The sequence below is a fragment of the Callorhinus ursinus genome, unplaced genomic scaffold (genome assembly GCF_003265705.2).
Source record: "Callorhinus ursinus isolate GAN/ISIS: 27379988/994484 unplaced genomic scaffold, GSC_fseal_2.0 scaffold5, whole genome shotgun sequence".
Lineage (NCBI taxonomy): Eukaryota > Metazoa > Chordata > Mammalia > Carnivora > Otariidae > Callorhinus > Callorhinus ursinus.
The window spans coordinates 8,993,488-9,013,038 of NW_027397067.1; the positions used below are offsets into that span (position 1 = coordinate 8,993,488).

Here is a 19,551-nt window from a genome sequence, read left to right on the forward strand (position 1 = left end):
AATACATATAAATATAATATTTAAAAACATTACATAAAACAGTATAAGTAAAGAAATATATTACATACACATGATTAATAGGAAAGAAAATGATTGAAAGAATTGGAGTCACAGATAGTTGCCTCCTTATAGACTTTAAGAGATCTCATAAAACGAATCTGGCTTTTCCTGATATCATGTGCTATAGACATTTTACATGCTTTGAACCCAAGTTTTCTTTTGAAATGATGAACAAAGATGCCCTTGATTCAGAAAAACAAAGGCAAATCATATAAACGTACCATTTTTCCTCCTTCTAAGATTGAAAGAGGTTAACCATGGGGTTGGAAGGCAGAAGTAGTAAACAGGTTTGCAATATAGCAGCTCCCTCCTGGATTCTGTCTCTTAGTCTGTGCCTTCTCTGGCCACAGCTGCCCTTGTTTCCTGAGCCCGCTAGCATGGTCTTATCCCATGGCCATAGATAACACTCCCAGCTGTGGCCAGATGTGCCAAAAATGCATGCCCTGGCTCCGTGACAGGAGTTCCGAGAAGCCAGTGAGGTGAAATTGATGGAATTCAGCAACACTCCGAAGAAAAGACATTTTAAGGAAGGAGTTATGGCAGATGAGTTGCCTATATGTGTTTTGGTCTTCTAGAAAGTCTGTTAAAACATTTGTAAATTAAGGACTCTTTGGTATTTGAAATCAGCTTGCTGCTTTCAAAGTGATTTAACTAGTTTCTCCTCTTCTAATTATTTCCTCTAAATCATTTATAATTAATCATGCGTCCTAATTATGCAAATCTCCATGATTAAAAAAATCAGTCTAGAACTTCTTAAAGTAAGTATTCAAGGATAGCATGGACCCCTGATTTTCTGATACCAGGACGTAGAGTAATGCCCCCTCCCGCACTGCCCCGACCTCATAATTGGGGATTTTATGGGCTAACTTTCATCATCAGAAATTTAAATTAAAAAAAAAAAGAAATTTAAAATTTCAGTGCAAACTGCTTTGCACCCATCCCATTAAGTCACTGAATCAAAGGGAAAACGTTACATGATTTGTGGATATAGGCCTTGGATAGTACTTTCCTGAAAAGGGGCCCACGAGGTCTTATCATCCTCCCCATGGTCACTGAGAGAAAAAGGAATTTGATTTAAAAGGTCATTGAGGTGACCTTCTGTCCCACAGACCCTTCCTGCCAATTCACCTCCCAACTGAAGTAACCGGGGATGCCATCTGTCCCCATGACAGGAGCAGGGTCAGCCTTAGGAAGCCTGGATCCGTTAGGACCTGTTCTCAGCCTCTAGTGACAGAGCCCTGACTGCTAAACAAGTCTGGGAAACACGGAGATCAGCAGTCCTGGCCGAAGTGGCAATCCCACCAAGCCAGCAGGGGCCCAGGCCATTTCCGTCTTCTGCTCTGCAGTCCCTGGTGTCTGGTTTCCATGCTGAGACTCCAGCCTTCACCTGTTCACTTCCTGCCACCACCGGCAAATGACTGCTCTTAGAAGGGAGAACCGTTCCGCTGAGCTGTGTAGCATGGGACCCAGCTCTGCAAAATTTTTTCTCTGTTCTCTTCTTTCTGGCTTCCTGAATGAGCCATTCTAAACCTCATTTGCTGCTGTGAGAAAAATGACATAACATACAACATGCATGTGAGTAAGAAAAACTAAACATAAAAATCCTTTTCCTAACCAATATTCTCTCCTAGGTTCCAGAATCTCAGCTTTTACCAGGACAGAGGTTTCAAACTAAAGGTATGTTTCCATAGCAACGTGGTGGTTTTCCTTTCTTTACTGTTAGAGATGCATTAAGGGAGTCAGCTTGGGTGTTTTTATTTATACTTTCATTGTCGAGAAAATACATGGAATATAAAATTTATCATTGTAACCATTTTTATGTGTCTAGCCGAGTAGCTTTAAGTACATTCACATTATCGGGCAGCCAGCACCACCATCCATCTCCAGAACTTCTTCCTCTCCCCAAACTGAAACTCAGTCCAAGTTTAACACAAACTCCCCATTCCCCCACTCCCCTCAGCCCCTGCCAGCCACCATTCCACTTTCTGTCTCAATGAATTTGGCCACTCTAGGTACCTCAAATAAGTGGACTCGTAAAGTGTTTGTCCTTTCGTGTCTGGCTTATTTCACTCCTCGTAATGTCTTCAAGGTTCATCCATGTTGTAGCGCGTGTCAGAAATGTTCTTCCATTTTAAGGCTGAATAGTATCACTTTGTAGGTACACACCACATTTTGTTTATCCATTCATTTGTCACCGAACATTTGGACTGTTCCCTCCTTTTAGCTCTTGCGAATAATGCTGCTCTGAACATGGCTGTATCCTTTCTGAAGTCTAGGGCTGGAATTAATTATAGCTGTAGGTCTCTATGACTGGGGATAACATCAGCTGTATCCAGTGTGGATAATACGTTGCTTACAGCAGACCATGTAGGCTCTGAGCCCCACTAGGCAGGAAACACAAGTCATTATCCATCTTTTGTGCCTGAATAAAGACTGGTTAAAATGTTTACATTGATGGATTCTTGAAGGTCTCCCCTTTTGTCCTTCATTTTTAGATCCGGAGGAGCAAGGAGACATCGTGGTAGCCTTGTACCCCTATGATGGCATCCACCCGGACGACTTGTCTTTCAAGAAAGGAGAGAAGATGAAAGTCCTGGAGGAGTAAGTATGCCCATGCCCCCTTGACTCGGGCCAGAGTCCTGGCCCCTTTGTTCTGCTCCCAGCAGCACAGCAATGAGCAGCCTCCCAGCCTGCTTGCTGCTGGCAGGGTTTTGGGAGTGCAAGGAGTGAAGCCAAAGGAATCTTCCTCTTACGTTCTCCAGGTTTCCCTTTGAGTGCAGACACCGGCTTCTTTCTTTATCCATCTGTGCCGCCTTAAGAAGCTTGTGTCTGTGTGGAGTTTGCATGTTATTTTAATGCCCGTGTGTACTTAGGTATATTGCTCAAATTCATACTGGGTGTATGGGTCCGACTTGGTTTGATTTTTAAGGGCACTGTGCAGAAGCAGCCGTCATTCTGGAAAAGCCCCTACTCAGCCGTTGCCGTCCTTCTGTGAAGACACTTAGCCATCGTCGTGTCCTGGACCCACCCGCCCAGCCCCCCCATGCTGACTCACAGACCCGTGGCTCAGACCACCGGGGTTCGGGACTGAGAATAAGGGTTTCCCAAGCACTTGCCCCTAATCTTGCACATGTTGTCATGCTGGCCGGCCTACCAGGGTTGGAGGAGGGAGACCCCTTAGTAAGCACAAGGTGCTAAGTGGTTAAGAGCAGTTCTCGCTTACTGGGTGAGTGTGAACTCAGGCCTAAGCCTGGCCCTGCCTCTTGATAGCTGTGTAAACTTGACAAGTCACTTCAGCTCTATGCCTTCGTTTCTTCACCTAGGAAATGGGAGCAGCATATGATGGGAGTGACAGTGGCTCCGTCCCGGGGTTGATGTGAGAATGTCATGCATAGACGTACCGCAGATAGCAGCTTCGTGTCCCCTGTGGCTGTCCTTCATGGTTTGCAAACAAGGAGCCCGAGTGGGCGTGGGAATTTGAACATCGTAGTTGAGGCTCATGGGCACCCTTCCATTCCTGCCTCCTTCCTCGGCCCCAGCCTCCTTCCTTGGCTCCATGCTGAGGGCAAGAACGGGGGGAATGAGCCTACCTGTTGGGGATTACTCGATGGTTTTCCGTTTCTTCTCTCCACAGCACCTCTCTATGGAAAGTAGATGTTTTAACAAAGGAGTTTATAACATGAGAGCGATGGTTCATTGTTCCCTTGACTCCCGTTTCTATAAGGATCCTACAGCATTTCTTAGAGATCCTGGGGGAAATTACAAATGTGTTGCTTCTGCAAGAGAGGAACCATTTTCACCAACTCTTGTGTGTGCAGCGTTGAGCACAGTGATCCAGTTGTGAGGCTGTTTTCCTTTGCCTTAAGTCTCTAAACATAGTTTTATTTCAGCAAAAGGAGTGAATTTTCCCACTGGATTCTAGGGTTCCAGGGATCTTCCCACCCTCCCTCACCCCCCAAAACAAACACCTTCAGACAATTGCTATTGCAGTTCTTGACTCATTGGATACACTTATTTTTTTAAAGATTTTATTTTTTTAAACGTAATCTCTGTACACAATGTGGGACCTAAACCCACAAGCCCAAGGTCAGGAGTCCCATGCTGTACCAACAGAACAAGCCAGGCGCCCCCAGACACAAACCCTTTTTGATGTCCGTTTCTCCTCCAGGCATGGAGAATGGTGGAAAGCTAAATCCCTTTCAACAAAGAGAGAAGGGTTCATCCCCAGCAACTACGTCGCCAAAGTCAACACCTTGGAAACGGAAGAGTGAGTCCTTACCAGTTGCCATCTTGGATGGTTTTGCTTGCTGCCTTGGCTTTCTCATGCATTCCTTACCTTTTTCCTTCCCTGGAGCATAACATCCATGAAGTGTGACAATGTCTTCTCAGGTGGTTTTTCAAGGATATAACCAGAAAAGATGCAGAAAGACAGCTGCTGGCGCCAGGGAACAGTGCTGGAGCTTTTCTTATCAGAGAAAGTGAAACCTTGAAAGGTAAGAAGTGGTTTAAGTCCCCTTCTAAATCACTATTTAGGAAATCATTCTTAGAAACTAGTCTAGAATTCTTTTTTTAAAAAAAGATGTGTCCTGGTCATGAAAGTTTTATGGTTTGATAACAAACTTGTGTTTTTCTTCTCTGTTTGTGTTTTTCCCCCACAGGAAGCTATTCTCTTTCTGTCAGAGATTATGACCCTGTGCACGGTGATGTTATTAAGCACTACAAAATTAGAAGTCTGGACAATGGGGGTTATTACATCTCTCCACGAATCACTTTTCCTTGTATCAGTGACATGATTAAACATTACCAAAGTAAGTAAAAAATGAAGGTCGGACAAGACAAAACAGATTTATTACGAAATGTAGGGTGTCAGACACTTCTTTATATTAAAATTCTTCTACCTCATATTTCTTTTGGATGAAGTTGGAGGATCCGTATTCTGTAATTGATTCTAAATTAATCTGTAATTACATATGCGTTTAAAGTCAGATCGGATCTTAGTGAATAATTATCCCAGTTCTTCCCACCACATCCATGCTGTTTGACAGTTAATGTTCCAAAACTGTGAAGAGAGAAATGAATATTCTTTTCATGTAGTGCATATTTTTACAACACATCTTTAAATATTTGGAATCAGAATGCAGATTTGCAGGTCTGTGTCTTTATATATATATATATATATATTTATAAATTGTGTGTGTGTGTGTGTGTGTGTGTGTGTGTAAAAGTAATCCATAGTCTGGGTAAAAGAAAACAGAAATAACAACAACAAGAAAATATTTAGAAGAGGCAAGTCAATGGTCCTCAGTCTTCAGTGCCACTTTTCAGCCCTGAGAAGCCAAACCCATGGGCGACTTTAGGTTCATTCTCTGTGTGATTGAAGTCGGTTATAGTCGGTAGCTGCTGGTACTGTTTACTTCTGTAACCCACTCTGAGGGGATGGATACACATTGTAGGTTTGCAAACAGTACTCATGGACAAAATGTCCTTCAGGCAAGAATGTCCAAAGTCACAATTAGACAAAAGATACCCCCATAGCATTTTAGGTTCGTAGACTACGTTGAGCTGGAAATGATCCCACTAGTAGTCGAAATTTCTTCATAGATACTAAATTACAAAGTAGGGCATTTCTTAACTTTTTTTTCCTCCTTCCCATTAGAGCAGTCAGATGGCTTGTGCAGAAGGTTGGAGAAGGCTTGTATTAGCCCCAAACCACAAAAGCCGTGGGACAAAGATGCCTGGGAGATCCCACGGGATTCCATCAAGTTGGTGAAAAGACTTGGTGCCGGGCAGTTCGGGGAAGTCTGGATGGGTGAGTGTGTGGCTCTGGAGGAGGTGACCAGAGAAATAAGGGTTCAAGCAGTGTCCATCCATTCTCTCAGCCAAACATTAAACCATGTCAGAAACATCATTTCTTTTGTTTTGCTCTACCCACCTGGCACAAGAACTGGCCTGCAAATTGGTTTGATTGGACTCTCTTCCTTGTAACTCTCTCTCTTAAGTTTTTAGTTGAATTATACTTGACACACAACATTATATTTGTTTCAGGTGTACAACATAGTGATTCAACAGTTCTGTATGTTTTGTTCTGCTTACCATGAGAAGTATAGTCGCCATCTGTCACCACACGACATTGTTACGATATTATTAACTCTATCTTCCACGCTTGACTTTTCATCCCTGTGACTTAACTGTCCTATAATTGGATGTTCGTACCTCTTACTCCCCTTCACCTATTTCACTTCTCCTCCTGCCCCGCGTAGTAGCTCTTTTAGAATGAATGTTTATAAGGAAGAAGACGGTGGGTTTTTATCCTGATTGTTCTGTCTATACTCGTTCATGATTCTCTCATCACCAGATTCTCTGGACACATATTTTAAAGGCAGGAAGTTGGTTTCCATCTCAGGGAAAGTTATATTCGGGGTGAGGATCGTCCTTATTAGTGGGCATAATAGGAATCATCACATTTATTGCACTTTCTCACCAAGAAAGTTTCTAAAGGTGCTCAAAGTGCTGCCATTCATGAATTATTCCTTACCGTTAAGTCCTGCCTTCTCAGGCGGACCAGAGCTAATGACGAAATTAGAGCAGTGACTTCCCCAGGGGATTTTTTTCCCCCATGTCTTTTCTAAAGTTTTTGTAGTGAACTTGAATTTTCCTTTTCTTTTGTGATAGAATTTGTAGAGCCCTTTTAAAAAAAGTCATGTTCTCTTCGAGGTTCTAACTGAAAATGCCATTGCTCTTGTTAAGGATAACATGTGTGGTCATGCAGTCTCAGTGGATCACTTTTTCTGAGCCAGCTTTGTGTGAGTGAAAAGCAACTGTGATTTCTAGAGAGACGAAGGGGTAGCAGCTTTTAATCCTGTGTAGTCCCAGCTGAGCAGAAACTAGAGACTCAGCCTGCTGCGACCATGTAGGCAGCTCGCTTGCCCATCCAGGGGTCTGTGAGGGAGAGGTTTCTCCTCTGACATGTTGGCCCCTGGAATCAGAGTATCGCCTCCTTTCTCCTGTTGCTGTTGCTTTAGTTGAAGCATCTTTTAAATATGGCGGATACTGACCCAGCATAGAATGAGTTCTCGCTGCACTGTAAGTCTGTGAACTTGTTATGGAATCCAGGTAAATGATAATTACACAAGCTGACAGTCTTCATTTTGGTTAGCATATTCCAGAACCAGTCAGTAGTGCCCGTCACGCACACCATTTCCATCCCAGTCAGCAGATTCGTGGGTGTGAGTGTGCGCTCCCGGACACGGCGGCCTCTTCTCATTCACACTCTGTGACCCAGGTCATAGAATCCAACTCCCCGTTTGCCTGTCTGCCCTTTTCCTTTTGATTGAGGTAAAATCTGTGTCACATAAAATCAGTCACTTTAAAGTAAACAATTCAGTGACATTTACTATATTCACATTGTTGTATAACCATCACCTCCATCTAGTTCCAGAAAGGAAGCAGGGTACCCATAAAGCAATCATTCCCCATTTCCCCACCCCCCCCGCCGGACCCTGGCAACCACCATTCTGCTCTCTGTCTCAATGAACTTGACTAGTCTAGGTACCTCATGTAAGTGGATTCCTACTGCATTTGCCTTTTTGTGACTGGCTTATGTCACTTAACATAATGTCCTCAAGGCTCATCCATTTTGTAGCATGTGTCAGAATTTCATCCTTTTTTTAATGGCTGAATAATGTACTACTGTATGGATACACCACACTTCGTTTATCCACTTACCTGCCAATGGATATTTGGGTTGTTTCTACCTTTTGGCTATTGTGAATAGTGCTGCTACAGACATTCATGTACAAATTGTGTAAACAAATGGTTTCATTTCTCTTGGGTATATATGTTCTTTTAGCAGTGAAATTGCTGAGTCATATGGTAATTCTATCATTAGCTTTTTGAGGGATCATCAAGCTGTTACCTGCTCATTAAAAAAAAAAAAGCTACCTTCTTTATTCCTCTGAGGGGTTTATATTTATTTCTTAATATGTTTTTTTGCAAATCCACAGAATAAGGGCTGGAATTGTGTAATGAACATTGCAAACCCTTCACCTGAATTCACCAGTTAGTAGTTTGCTATATTTGCTTTTTCTCTTTTCTACATACACACACATACACAGTGAGTTGCAGATGTGATGACTTTTTACCCCTAAATACGGAAATATGTGTCTCCTGAGAGCAGGACCATTATCTTACACGATACATTGGCCACGTTTAGGAGATCTAACATCAATACATACTATTATCTAATACAAAGTCTAGAATTCCTTTAGTTGTCCCGGTAATGCCTTTGAGCTCCCTATGATCATGTATCTGCATTGAGTTGACATGTCCTCTAATCTGGAACAGTCCCTCGGTCCTTCTTCATCTTCTGTGACACTGACATTTTGTAGAACATGGGTCAGTTGTTCTGTAGAATGTTCCTCATTTGGATTTTCCCATGATTTGGCTCAGGCAATGCCTTTGTGCATGAATAGTATCTAAGCAGTAAGTGATGCTGTGTCCTCAGGGCATCTCCCAGGAGGCACAAAATATTAGTTGGTTCCATTATTGCTCATGGTCTGTTTGATTTTAAGGAGGTCTACCAGATTTCTCCATTGTAAATACTACTTTTTAGTTCCTTTTCATAATTAATTGACAATCTGTGGGGAGAGCATTTAAGATCATGTAAATATCCTCTGCTCCAAAAGAACTTTCCTCAAATGGTTTCAGCATTATCTGCTCATGTTGAGGTCTCTTCCCTCTTAGAAGCCATCACCTCGCTAAAGAGAAGCTGCCCCTGTCTTCTTCCACGCTCCCTCCCAACATGTCTTCTCCAACCCCGCGGCCTCACTGAGGGAACCAGTTTCCTCCCTGTATTTACCATGACTTTGACTGGGGAGGAGGTGATGAAGTGGGGACGAGGAAGAGGGAGGACAGGAGGAAGGACTATCCAAGCCGTACAGTGTCCACTGTCCCCCTTCTAGGCACATATTCTTCAGTTATCTCTCATAGTCATCGCAATACCCCTGTGAGATAGGAATTATTGTCAGCATTTGATAAACAAGGACACTGGACTCAGACAAGTGACTTGCCCAGAGTCATTCAAGGCAGTGAAGACACCAGCCGCATTGGTATCACAGAGATCTGGACTCGCTTTGCTAACAAGCTATTTACAAGTTAGTTTGACCTCATCGGTTTCCTCATCAGTAAAATGGGCAGACAACCATCTTCTCAGTTGCTGAAATGACAGTGAAATTCATTACCTGACGTGTTTCCTATACAATATAGTTCTGTGCACTCTAGTTTCATTTTCTTTATTTTTACCATATTTGACTGGAAGCTATATTTCAGTGGATTTTCCCCAACTTCAATCATGAGTTTGAACTATAAATAATCCACAAATATTTGCCAGCAAAGGAATTGCATACCTGTGATGAACAGAAAAGTAGAGGGAGCTTAACGGGGTGTACTCACCTGCTCTAAAACAGTAACCCTGCATACGAAATGATGGTTTGGAGTTCTGTTCCAACCTCCTCATGTTCAGCTGTGAAGCTGGGATGAAGGCATCAAACTACGTGCTGTTTGCACTGGAGAGAGAAAGGATAAGATCTGCTAGTCTGGGAAGTTATTGCTTTGAGGAGAAGAGATTATGCTAGTCCTCTTGTGTTTTCTTAAAATTTTCTTTTTTTTAATATTAAAGATTATTTATTTATTTACCAGAGAGAGAGAGAGCACAAGCAGGGGGAGCAGCAGGAGAGGGAGAAGCAGCTCCCTGCTGAGCAAGGAGCCCGATGTGGGGCTCGATCCCAGGACCCGGGATCATGACCTGAGCCAAAGGCAGATGCCTAACCGACTGAGCCACCCAGGCATCCCTTCTTAAAATTTTCTTGAGAGCTACTAGCAAGTAGAATGGTAATCTTTTTGCCAGCTTTGCCATGGTGGTGGTCACAGGTGCCATATGCCAGCCCGACTCGGCCAGAGAAACTGAGAGGGGGGTGAGCTAGCGTAGCAGCGGGGGTCACACGCCTGAGTCGACTGGCTCACAGTACATTTCTGTCCTGAGTGACCCAAGCCTGTGCTGAAATTGTCACTTGCAGATCAAGCTCATTGGTCCTTCTGAGATTAGGAAAACCTCTGCTTCCAATTCCAGATATACTAGATCCCCCTGCCCATTTCTTGCCTTTTCCTGTTCATGCGCTTCCACAGGCCACCTGCTAAATCTTCATACTGACTTTAGAGAACGTTTTTTAGCATGTGCCGAGGTCATGGGAGAAACTGAGTTTTAGAAGAGAGGAGAAATGTGGCATTGGAAAATATTTAACTGTTCTATCCAGAGTGTTACTTGGATTTAAACTGTTTGAAAGAGGGTAAAAATCTGGTGAAAATTCAGCATTTGAATAGATTTGCTAATAATTTTGTGTGCATGGTAAAATGCATATAACTTAAAATTTACCATCTTAACCATTTTTAAGTGTACAGTTCGATACTGTCATGGACATTCTGATTAGACAGCCAATTTCCAAAGCTCTTTTTATCTTGCAAAACTGGGCTTCTGTACTCTTTAAACAATTACCCATAACCCTCTTCCCAGGTTCTGTCCACCACCATTCTACTTTCTGTCTTTATAAATAAGCAGAATCATAAAGTATGTACTTTTTTGTGTGACTGGCTTATTTCACTTAGCACGTCCTCCAGGTTCATCCATGTTGTAGCTTGTGATGGAATTTCTTTCCATTCTAAAGCTGACTTAAATTCCATTGTATGCATATGCCATATTTTGTTGATCCATTCATCCACTGATAGACACTTGCACTGATTCCACCTTTTGGCTATTGTGAATAATGCTGCTATGTCCATGCATGCACAAATTTCTCTTTGAGACCCTGCTTCCAATTCTTTGGGGTACATACCAGGAGTGGGATTGCTGGATCACAGGGAAATTCTATATTTAATTTTTTGAGGAACTGCCATACTGTTTTCCATAGTGGCTACACTTTATATTCCTATCAACAGTGCACAAGGGTTCCAATTTCTCCACATCCTCACCAACACTTACTCTTTACTTCTCTATCTTTCCCTTCCTTCCTTCCTTCCTTCCTTCCTTCCTTCCTTCCTTCCTTCCTTCCTTCCTAAGGTGGCCATCCTAATGGATGTTGGGTTGTATCTCATTGTGGTTTTGATTTGTATTTCCCTAGTGATTAGTTATGTTGAGTATATGTGTTTATCTTTTCATGTGTTTACTGGCCATTTATATGTTTTCTTTGGAGAAATATCTATTCAAGTCCTTTGCTCAGGTTTTAATTGGTTTGTTTGATTTGCTAATAATGTTTTATAAGAGAGAGGCAGCAGAAGCTTATCTGAAAGATTATAATAGAATCTAGCTTTTGTAGGCATGGCGTGAGGATTAAATGAGATGATTCAGGTGAGCACGTAGTCGACAGCACTCAGAGAACCGTTGTTATTATTAAATACTGAATTTTCTTATAAAGAAAGTATGGTAATATTAGTGGAAAGACCGAAATAGGAGAGATTACCCAGGATTTCCTCACTCAACAAAGTTGTTCCTTGGGTTTTTTTTTTTTAAGATTTATTTATTTATTTGAGAGAGAGCACTCGAGCATGTGCGCGCACATGCATGTTCATGCGTGCACAGGGGTGGGGAGGGGCAGAGGGAGAGGGAGAGAGAGAATCTTCAAGTAGACTCCCTGCTGAGCATGGACCCTGACCCAGGGCTCAGTCCCATGACCCATGAGATCATGACCTGAGCCAAAACTAAGAATTGGACATTTAACAAACTGAGCCACCCAGGCACCCCTGTTTCTTGGGGTTTTTTAAATTAAACTTCTTATTTTGAGATAATTATAGATTTATATGTAATTGTAAGAAATAATACAGAAATGCAAACATGTCCGTGCAAACACTTTTACATGAATATTTGGAAGAACATTATTCATAATAGCTAAATAGTGTAAACAACCCACACGTCCATCAACTGAATGGATAGACAAAATGTGGTGTATCCATACCATGGAATATTAGTTAGCAAGAAAAAGAAATAAAGTACTGACACATGCTATAGTGTGGATGACCATTGAAAACACTGTGTTGAATGATAAAAGCCAGACAGACACAGAGGACCACATGTTATGTGATTCCATTTATATGAAATATTGTGAATAGGCAAATCTATAAAGACAAAGGAAATGAGTGGTTGCTTCAGGTGGAAGGATGGGGATGTGACTGTCAAGGGATATAGGGTTTCTTTTGGGGGTGATGGAAATGTTTCAATAATTGTGCTGATGGGCTCACAACTCTGAATATATAAAAATCAATGAATTATATACTTTAAATAGGCAAATGGTATGGTATATGGATTATATTTCAACAAAGCTTTATATACATATATATTGTATTACATATTACACACATATATATATATAATGCAAAGAGATCCCCTGTAACCTTTACCCAGTTTCCCCCATTGCTAACATCTTGCAAAATTGCAGTATGATATCATTGCCAGGATATTGACATTGATGGTTGTTTTTTTAATCGGGCTTTTCTCTTTTTAGTCTTGTATTAAAGAAAGGAAGGAAGAGGAGGTAGGAACAGGGTGGAGAAGGAAGGAAAGAAGGAAGAAATTTAAAAAAGAAAGGGAAAAGAACAAAATAAAAATTTTGATCTGCAATCTTTGGCAGTTATCGTTCTGTGAATTTGGCTATCAGGGAGCTCTTCCTTAGCTATTGAAATAAGGTCAATAAGTTGAGTGCATTTAGCAGAGGAATATTGGAAATAAAACCAAAAGATTAATGATTGGTGACATTATGTTATGCATGAGAGGTCAAAGGTTGCCCCCTCTCCTACGTGTGTCTGTATGTCTCATTCCGACTCTCTTGAGGGTTGGTGTAGAGCAAGGTCTGCCATTTAGAGCTGCCTGAATTTTGTTTTTTATTTCTCTATTTTATTTCTCAAGAGATGAGCAGGCTAGTTTTTCTCATTGATAGAAAAAGAAGAACAAGTTAAAAATGATATCACTGTTAACCAAGTAAATTGATATTTTTGTGAAGCTTGAGGAGTGGTTCATAGACCACCAGTCACATTTTATAGTCTGGATTTTTTTGGTCTGAAATGCGGTGAACAAATACGAGGAAGTGACCTGTTCTGGGGAGGAGGGGTAGGGATAAAAGAAAGCAGTTTCTCCCTCAAGCTGTTTCCTGTCCTTCGTGTGATCCTCTTGACATCTGGCTTGGTGACACGTTTTTTCCCCATGGATTATTGGATTCCGAGGGAACTGACTAGTCAGTGAAGCCAAGGATGATGTTTCCTGTTACCACTTGGAAGAGACTTTGTAGAAGAAAGGGAACTTGTTTTGAATTGAATTTTGCTTTTTTTTTTTTTTTTAGATTTTATTTATTTAGAGACAGAGCATGAACGGAGGGAGGAGCAGAGAGAGAGGGACAAGCAGACTCTGCACCGAGCGCAGAACCAGATGTGGGCTCGATCTCACAACCCTGAGATCATGACCTGAGCTGAAATCAAGAGTCCCATGCTTAATGGCCTGAGCCACTCAGGTTTTACTTGATATATTTTCATTTAAGCAGACTGCATTGAAATTAATCACCAGCCAACTTGCAAAATCAACCCCATGCATCTTTTTTTACCAGCTTCCATTTTGTGGTACTTAGGTGCTCTTTAGCAAATTAGGCACACCTGAAAATAGAGCTTTCTCAGATTGTCACCCCAACTGTCTTTAACTGTGCCAAAGTGGCACTCTTCAAGACATTCTTTACTTTCAAATGAATTTTTTAAAAAAATCATTTGCATCTGTAATGCCAACCCAAATCTCCATTAGTAGGTTAATTGAATACTGAATAATATCTTGGTAAAGTACAATTTGATCCGCAGCACCAAATAAAAACCATGCCTTTAGTGCAAGTTGGCAACCTACCCTGTTGCTTAAATACCACAACCCCAAGGCACCAGTAAGTGGGAGTTACTGCCATTCTTGAGCTGTGCTCTTGACACAGCTGTTTTAGTGACTGTTCATCTCAAACTCCCTATCAGCATTTTTAATATCTTTAGCAGCTGTGCTATTATTTCCTGATAACTTTTCCCCTTGGGGATAAGTAACTTGGAAAGCATTTTTTTCTTCATCCTTTAGCCATAATTTTATATGATGTAAAAGTCTCAGTGAGTTCCATTGTTCGACAGAGAGGGAATAGTTTTTTCTTTCACTTTTATTGCTGTGTCATATAACAAGCAGACTGGAAAGTATGTACAGCACAAATAGTCAAGATCACAAACAATTACAAAAGGAAAACTGATGTGGTAGATCCTGACTGAGATCACACGCTGGAAACTTGCCAGCACCCAGAAGCCCGCATTCATCCCTTCCCAACACCAACCTCGCCGTCCCCCAAAAGACCGTCCCCCACAGGCAACTGTCATTTGGACTTTTGTGATAATTTCCTTTTCTTTACACTTCTTTTACTTTTGTATATGGCGGTGTGCATCCTCAAACAATATAGTTTAGTTTTGCCTGTTTTAAAACTTTATATAATTGAATCATACCAAATGTACTCTTGTATTATGTCTCGCCTCTTCTGTTCAGCATTATCATTGTGAGATGCATCCGTGTTTTTGGGCTGTAGCTACAGTTCATTTACTTTCATTGCTACATAGTGTTGCATTATATAAGTATTCAAGTGGTAAGAAGCCTTATCCATTGATTTCACTATTTATTGATGGAACTGAACATGTTCCCAGTTTTAAGCCACTATGAACAATTCTGCCAGGAACATTTTTGTACTGGTGCAAAGATATGTGACTTTCTCAAGGGTGGCCAGGAGTCTGTTTGCTGGATCATGGGAGTATGAATCTTCAACTCTCCTAAATACTGCCGACTCTGTTTCCAAAGTGCTTGTCCCAGCAAAATGTACAAGAGATTTCAGTGTGCCATTTCCTGATCAACAGAATTGTATCTAGAAGGAGGTAGGCCGCAGGTCAGCACAGCCCTTGTGTATGTGTTTGGGGGAGGGAGCACTCAAGGTAATTGCACTTGAAAGAAGGCTGCTCTGTCAGCATCTGCCATGGGCCCCTGGGAATGTTGGTAAAAACCAAGGCTTCACAGCTGAATTTTACTGATGCTCAGAAAAGAGCACAGAAGAAGGCCTTGGGGAGCTGCCCCAGTTTCCCCACTAGGGTTGTATGCTCACCAGCACTCACATTGTCAGGCTTTGTCATTTTTGTTGAGCTGGGTGGTGGTGTCTTCCTATAGCTTTATTTGCACTTCTCTGATTACTAATAAGATTGAGTTCTTTTTACATGTTTCCTAGCCATTTGGACTTTTTTTTTAATTTAAATTCAATTAATTAACATACAATATATTATTAGTTTCAGAGGTAGAGGTCAGTGATTCATCAGTCTTATATAATACCCAGTGCTCATTACATCACATGCGCATCTTAATGTCCATCACCCAGTGGACTTCTTCTTTTTGAAATGTCTATTCAAGCCTTTGCCTATTTTTCTATTTTTCTTATTGATTTATAGGGATTCTTTACATATTCTGGACACTAGTCCTTTGTCAGTTACATGTATCAAAGAGATTGTATTTTCTCGCTGTTTGCCACTGATACAGTCATGTCACTGAGGATCTATGTATAAACTTTCTTTTGCATTTTATATAATTTATTTTTTGTATTTATTATGAGAGGATAGTTGGCACACAATGTTATATTACTTTCAGATGCACAAAACAGTGATTTGACAATTCTATAAATTACTCACTGCTCACCCTGGTAAGTGCAGTTACCATCTGTCACCACATAACATAATTGCAATATTATTGACTATATTCCCTATGCTCTACTTTTCATCTCCATGACTTATTTATTTTATCACTGGACGTTTGTACCTCTTCATTCCCTACACCTATTTTGCCCTTCCCCACACCCCTTTCCCCTCTGGCAACCACCAGTTTGTTCTCTGTTGAGTCTGTTTCTGTTTTTTGTTTGTTAATTTGTTTTGTTTTTTTAGGTTCCACATCTAAGTGAAATCATGTGGTATTTGTCTTTCTCTGTCTGACGTATTTCACTTAGCATAATGTCGTCTAGGTCCATTCATGCTGTCGCCAATAGCAAGATCTCATCTTTTTTATGGCCGAGTAAATTCTAGTGTGTGTGTGTGTGTGTGTGTGTGTGTGTGTGTGTACCACTTCCTTATCCATTCATCTACTGATGGACATTTAGGTTGCTTCCATATCTTGGCAATTGTAAATAATACTATAATAAACATAAGGGTGTAATAAAAATAGAACTAATGTTTTCATTTTCTCTGGGTAAATACCCAAAAGTGGAATTGCTGGATCATATGGTATTTCTATTTTTAATTTTTTGAGGAACCTCCATACTATTTTCCACAGTGGCTGCACAAAGGGTTCCTTTTTCTCCATATCCTCACCAACACTTGTTATTTCTTATCTTTTTGATACTAACCATTCTGACGGGTGTGAGGTGAGATCTCACTGTGGTTTTGATTTGCATTTCTCTGATAATTAGTGATGTTGAGCATCTTTTCATATATCTGTTGGCCATCTGTAAGTCTTCTTTGGAAAAATGTCTGTTCAGGTCCCCTACCCATTTTAATCAGATTATTTGGTTTTTCTGGTGTTGAATTATAGAAGTTCCTTATATATTTGGATATTAACCCCTTATTGGATGTATCACTTGCAAATATCTTCTCCCACTCAGTAGGTTGTCTTTTCATTTTGTTGATGGTTTTCTTTGCTGTGCAAAAGCTGTTAATTTTGGTGTAGTCCCCGTAGATTAGTTTTGCTTTTGTTTTCCTTGCCTGAGGAAACATATTTATGAATATGTTTCAAAGGCTGATGTCCAAGTGTTTACTGCCTATGCTTTCTTTTAGGAGTTTTATAGTCCTAGGTCTTATATTTAAGTCTTGAATCCATTTTGAATTTATTTTTGTGTATGGTGTAAGAAAGTGGTCCAGTTTCATTGTTTTGCATGTAGCTGTCCAAATCTCTTAACACCATTTATTATAAAAACTATCTTTTCCCCATAGTATATTCTTGCCTTATTTTTCACAGATTAATTGACCATAAAAGTATGAGTTTATTTCTGGGATCTCTATTCTGTTCTATTGATGTATGTGTCTATTTTTGTGCCAGTACCATACTGTTTTGATTACTGTGACTTTGTACTATATCTTGAAACCTGGGATTGTGACACCTCCAGCTTTGTTCTTCTTTCTCAAGATTGCTTTGACTATTCAGGGTCTTTTGTGGTTCCATACAAATTTGCAGATTATTTGTTCTAGTTCTGTAAAAAATACTGTTGGCATTTTGATTGAGATTACACTGAATCTGTAGATTGCTTTGCATAGTAAGTTCATTTTAACAATACTAATTCTTCTAATCCATGAGCATGGTATATCTTTCTATTGGTTTGTGTCATCTTTAATTTCTTTCATCAGCGTTTTATAGTTTTCAGAGTACAGATCTTTTACCTCCTTGGTTAAATTTGTTCCTAGATATTTTATTCTTTTTGGTACAATTATAAATGGGATTGTTTTCTTAATTACTCTTTATGCTACTTCATTATTAGTATATAGAGATACAACAGATTTCTGCTTAATTTTGTATCCTGTAACTTTCTAAATTCATTTATTAGATTTATTCCTGTAACTGAATACCTATGTATAAACCTTTAGACAAATTTATAATGAATCTTTTTTGTTTTAATTTTTTTTAATTTTTAATTTTTTTTATGATGAAGTGTACTCTTAATCCCCATCACCTATTTCACCCATCCCACCGACCCCCTCCCCTCTGGTAATCATCAGTTTGTTTTCTACAGTTAAGAGTCTGTTTTCTTGGTTTCTCTCTCTCTCTCTCTCTTTTTTTTCCTTTGCTTGTTTTGTTTCTTAAATTCCACATATGAGTGAAATCATATGCTATTTGTCTTTCTCTGACTTATTTCACTTAGCATTATACTCTCTAGCTCCATCCATGTTGTTGCAAATGGCAAGATTTCATTCTTTCTTATGACTGAATAGTATTCCATTGGATGTGTGTGTGTGTGTATATATATATATATATATATATATCTCACATCTTCTCTATCCATTCATCTATTGATGGACACTTGGCTGCTTCCATAGTTTGGCTATTGTAAATAATGCTGCTATAAACATCGGGGTGCACATATCCCTTTGAATTAGTGTTTTTGTGTTTTGGGGGTAAATACCCAGTCATGAGATTCCTGGATCATGGGGTAGTTTTATTTTAAATTTCTTTGAGAAACCCCCATACCGTTCTCCACAGTGGTTGCACCAGTTTGCATTCCCACCAACAATGCAATAGGGTTCCTTTTTCTCCACATCCTTGCCAATCCTTGATGTTTTTTGTCTTTTTAATTTTAGCTGTTCTGATAGGTGTGAGGTGATAGCTCATTGTAGTTTTGAGATAATGAATCTTCTTGGTTCAAATGCAATGTTAAAGGACTTTTGTTGGTGGAATTTACTTTAAATTTACTCTTAAGGGCTATAAGAAAGATCATATTATGTGTAATTATGCATTTAAATGGAAAATCAATTTAATAGATTTATGATTCCGTTATTTTGTGTAGGTTGTGGCTTTTGAAAATAACCTAGTACAGTATTTTGTCAGCTTTCTATTACTGGCTTATCCATACATTCTAACACTTACTTTGTACATTGCATTTTTCATTTTTCTGTACAACACTGCAAGCTACTACTATGTACAAATCAAAGTGAAATATAAAAGGAAAAGTTTTAACAGAGTAATAAGTGTTAATGATCAGAAGAAAAGTTAGTAAGTATGGTCGACTGTTAGCTGTAACTAATACTTTTTCTGGCCCATTTGGAAGTGTAGAAATAGAGATATAATTTCCTTTAAAAAATAATCCCTTTTGTAAAGAAAGATACATATTCATTCACAAAATGAAACAAAATGGAAAAGAACAAAAGAAAGTAAAAGTCACTCCAAATTCTACCACCCAGGGATCATCATTGTTGATGTTTTATTGAGCATGCTTCCAGTCATTTCTGTATTCTGTACAGACACAGGTGATTATGTGATCTAACAAAGAGACCAGACGCTAGATATCACCATTTCGCTGGGCAGGTAAAAAAAAAAAAGAAAAGAAAAAAAGCTGTAATACACCAGGTTGAGCAACCCGCAGGGAACCTGCTGCTACTCCTTCCTCACCTTTTCCTTGCACTTCCAAGAGAAGTGCGGAAAGAGAGGAGAGGAAAGGGGAACGTGATTATCTCTATTTCTGCTTTGCCAAACCATTGAGAAAAGGCTTAGAATTAAGCACGCCATTGGGGCAGGTTCCGGAAAAAGGGACCTTGGGGACACTATAGGAAGGAGTTAGTATTTCCCAAAGTGCATTTCACAGGGTATGAAAAGGTACATGACAGTGTTTTCCTGTAGTCAAGAAGGTGTGGGAAGTGCTGGCGTTATCCAAATCTGAC

General features: G+C 40.1%; 1 protein-coding gene across 4 annotated transcripts in view; it reads left to right on the forward strand.

The window, feature by feature from the left end:
* The window catches only part of LYN (LYN proto-oncogene, Src family tyrosine kinase), a 110,846-nt gene that overhangs the window by 55,292 nt on the left and 36,003 nt on the right, over nt 1-19,551 (forward strand). For all 4 annotated transcript variants that reach the window (XM_025870606.2, XM_025870608.2, XM_025870607.2 and 1 more), the window contains exons 3-8: nt 1,692-1,737; nt 2,556-2,661; nt 4,229-4,327; nt 4,450-4,553; nt 4,719-4,868; nt 5,717-5,869. In XM_025870606.2, coding sequence (XP_025726391.1) covers nt 1,692-1,737; nt 2,556-2,661; nt 4,229-4,327; nt 4,450-4,553; nt 4,719-4,868; nt 5,717-5,869 — 658 coding nt within the window. The remainder of the gene's footprint in view (nt 1-1,691; nt 1,738-2,555; nt 2,662-4,228; nt 4,328-4,449; nt 4,554-4,718; nt 4,869-5,716; nt 5,870-19,551) is intronic.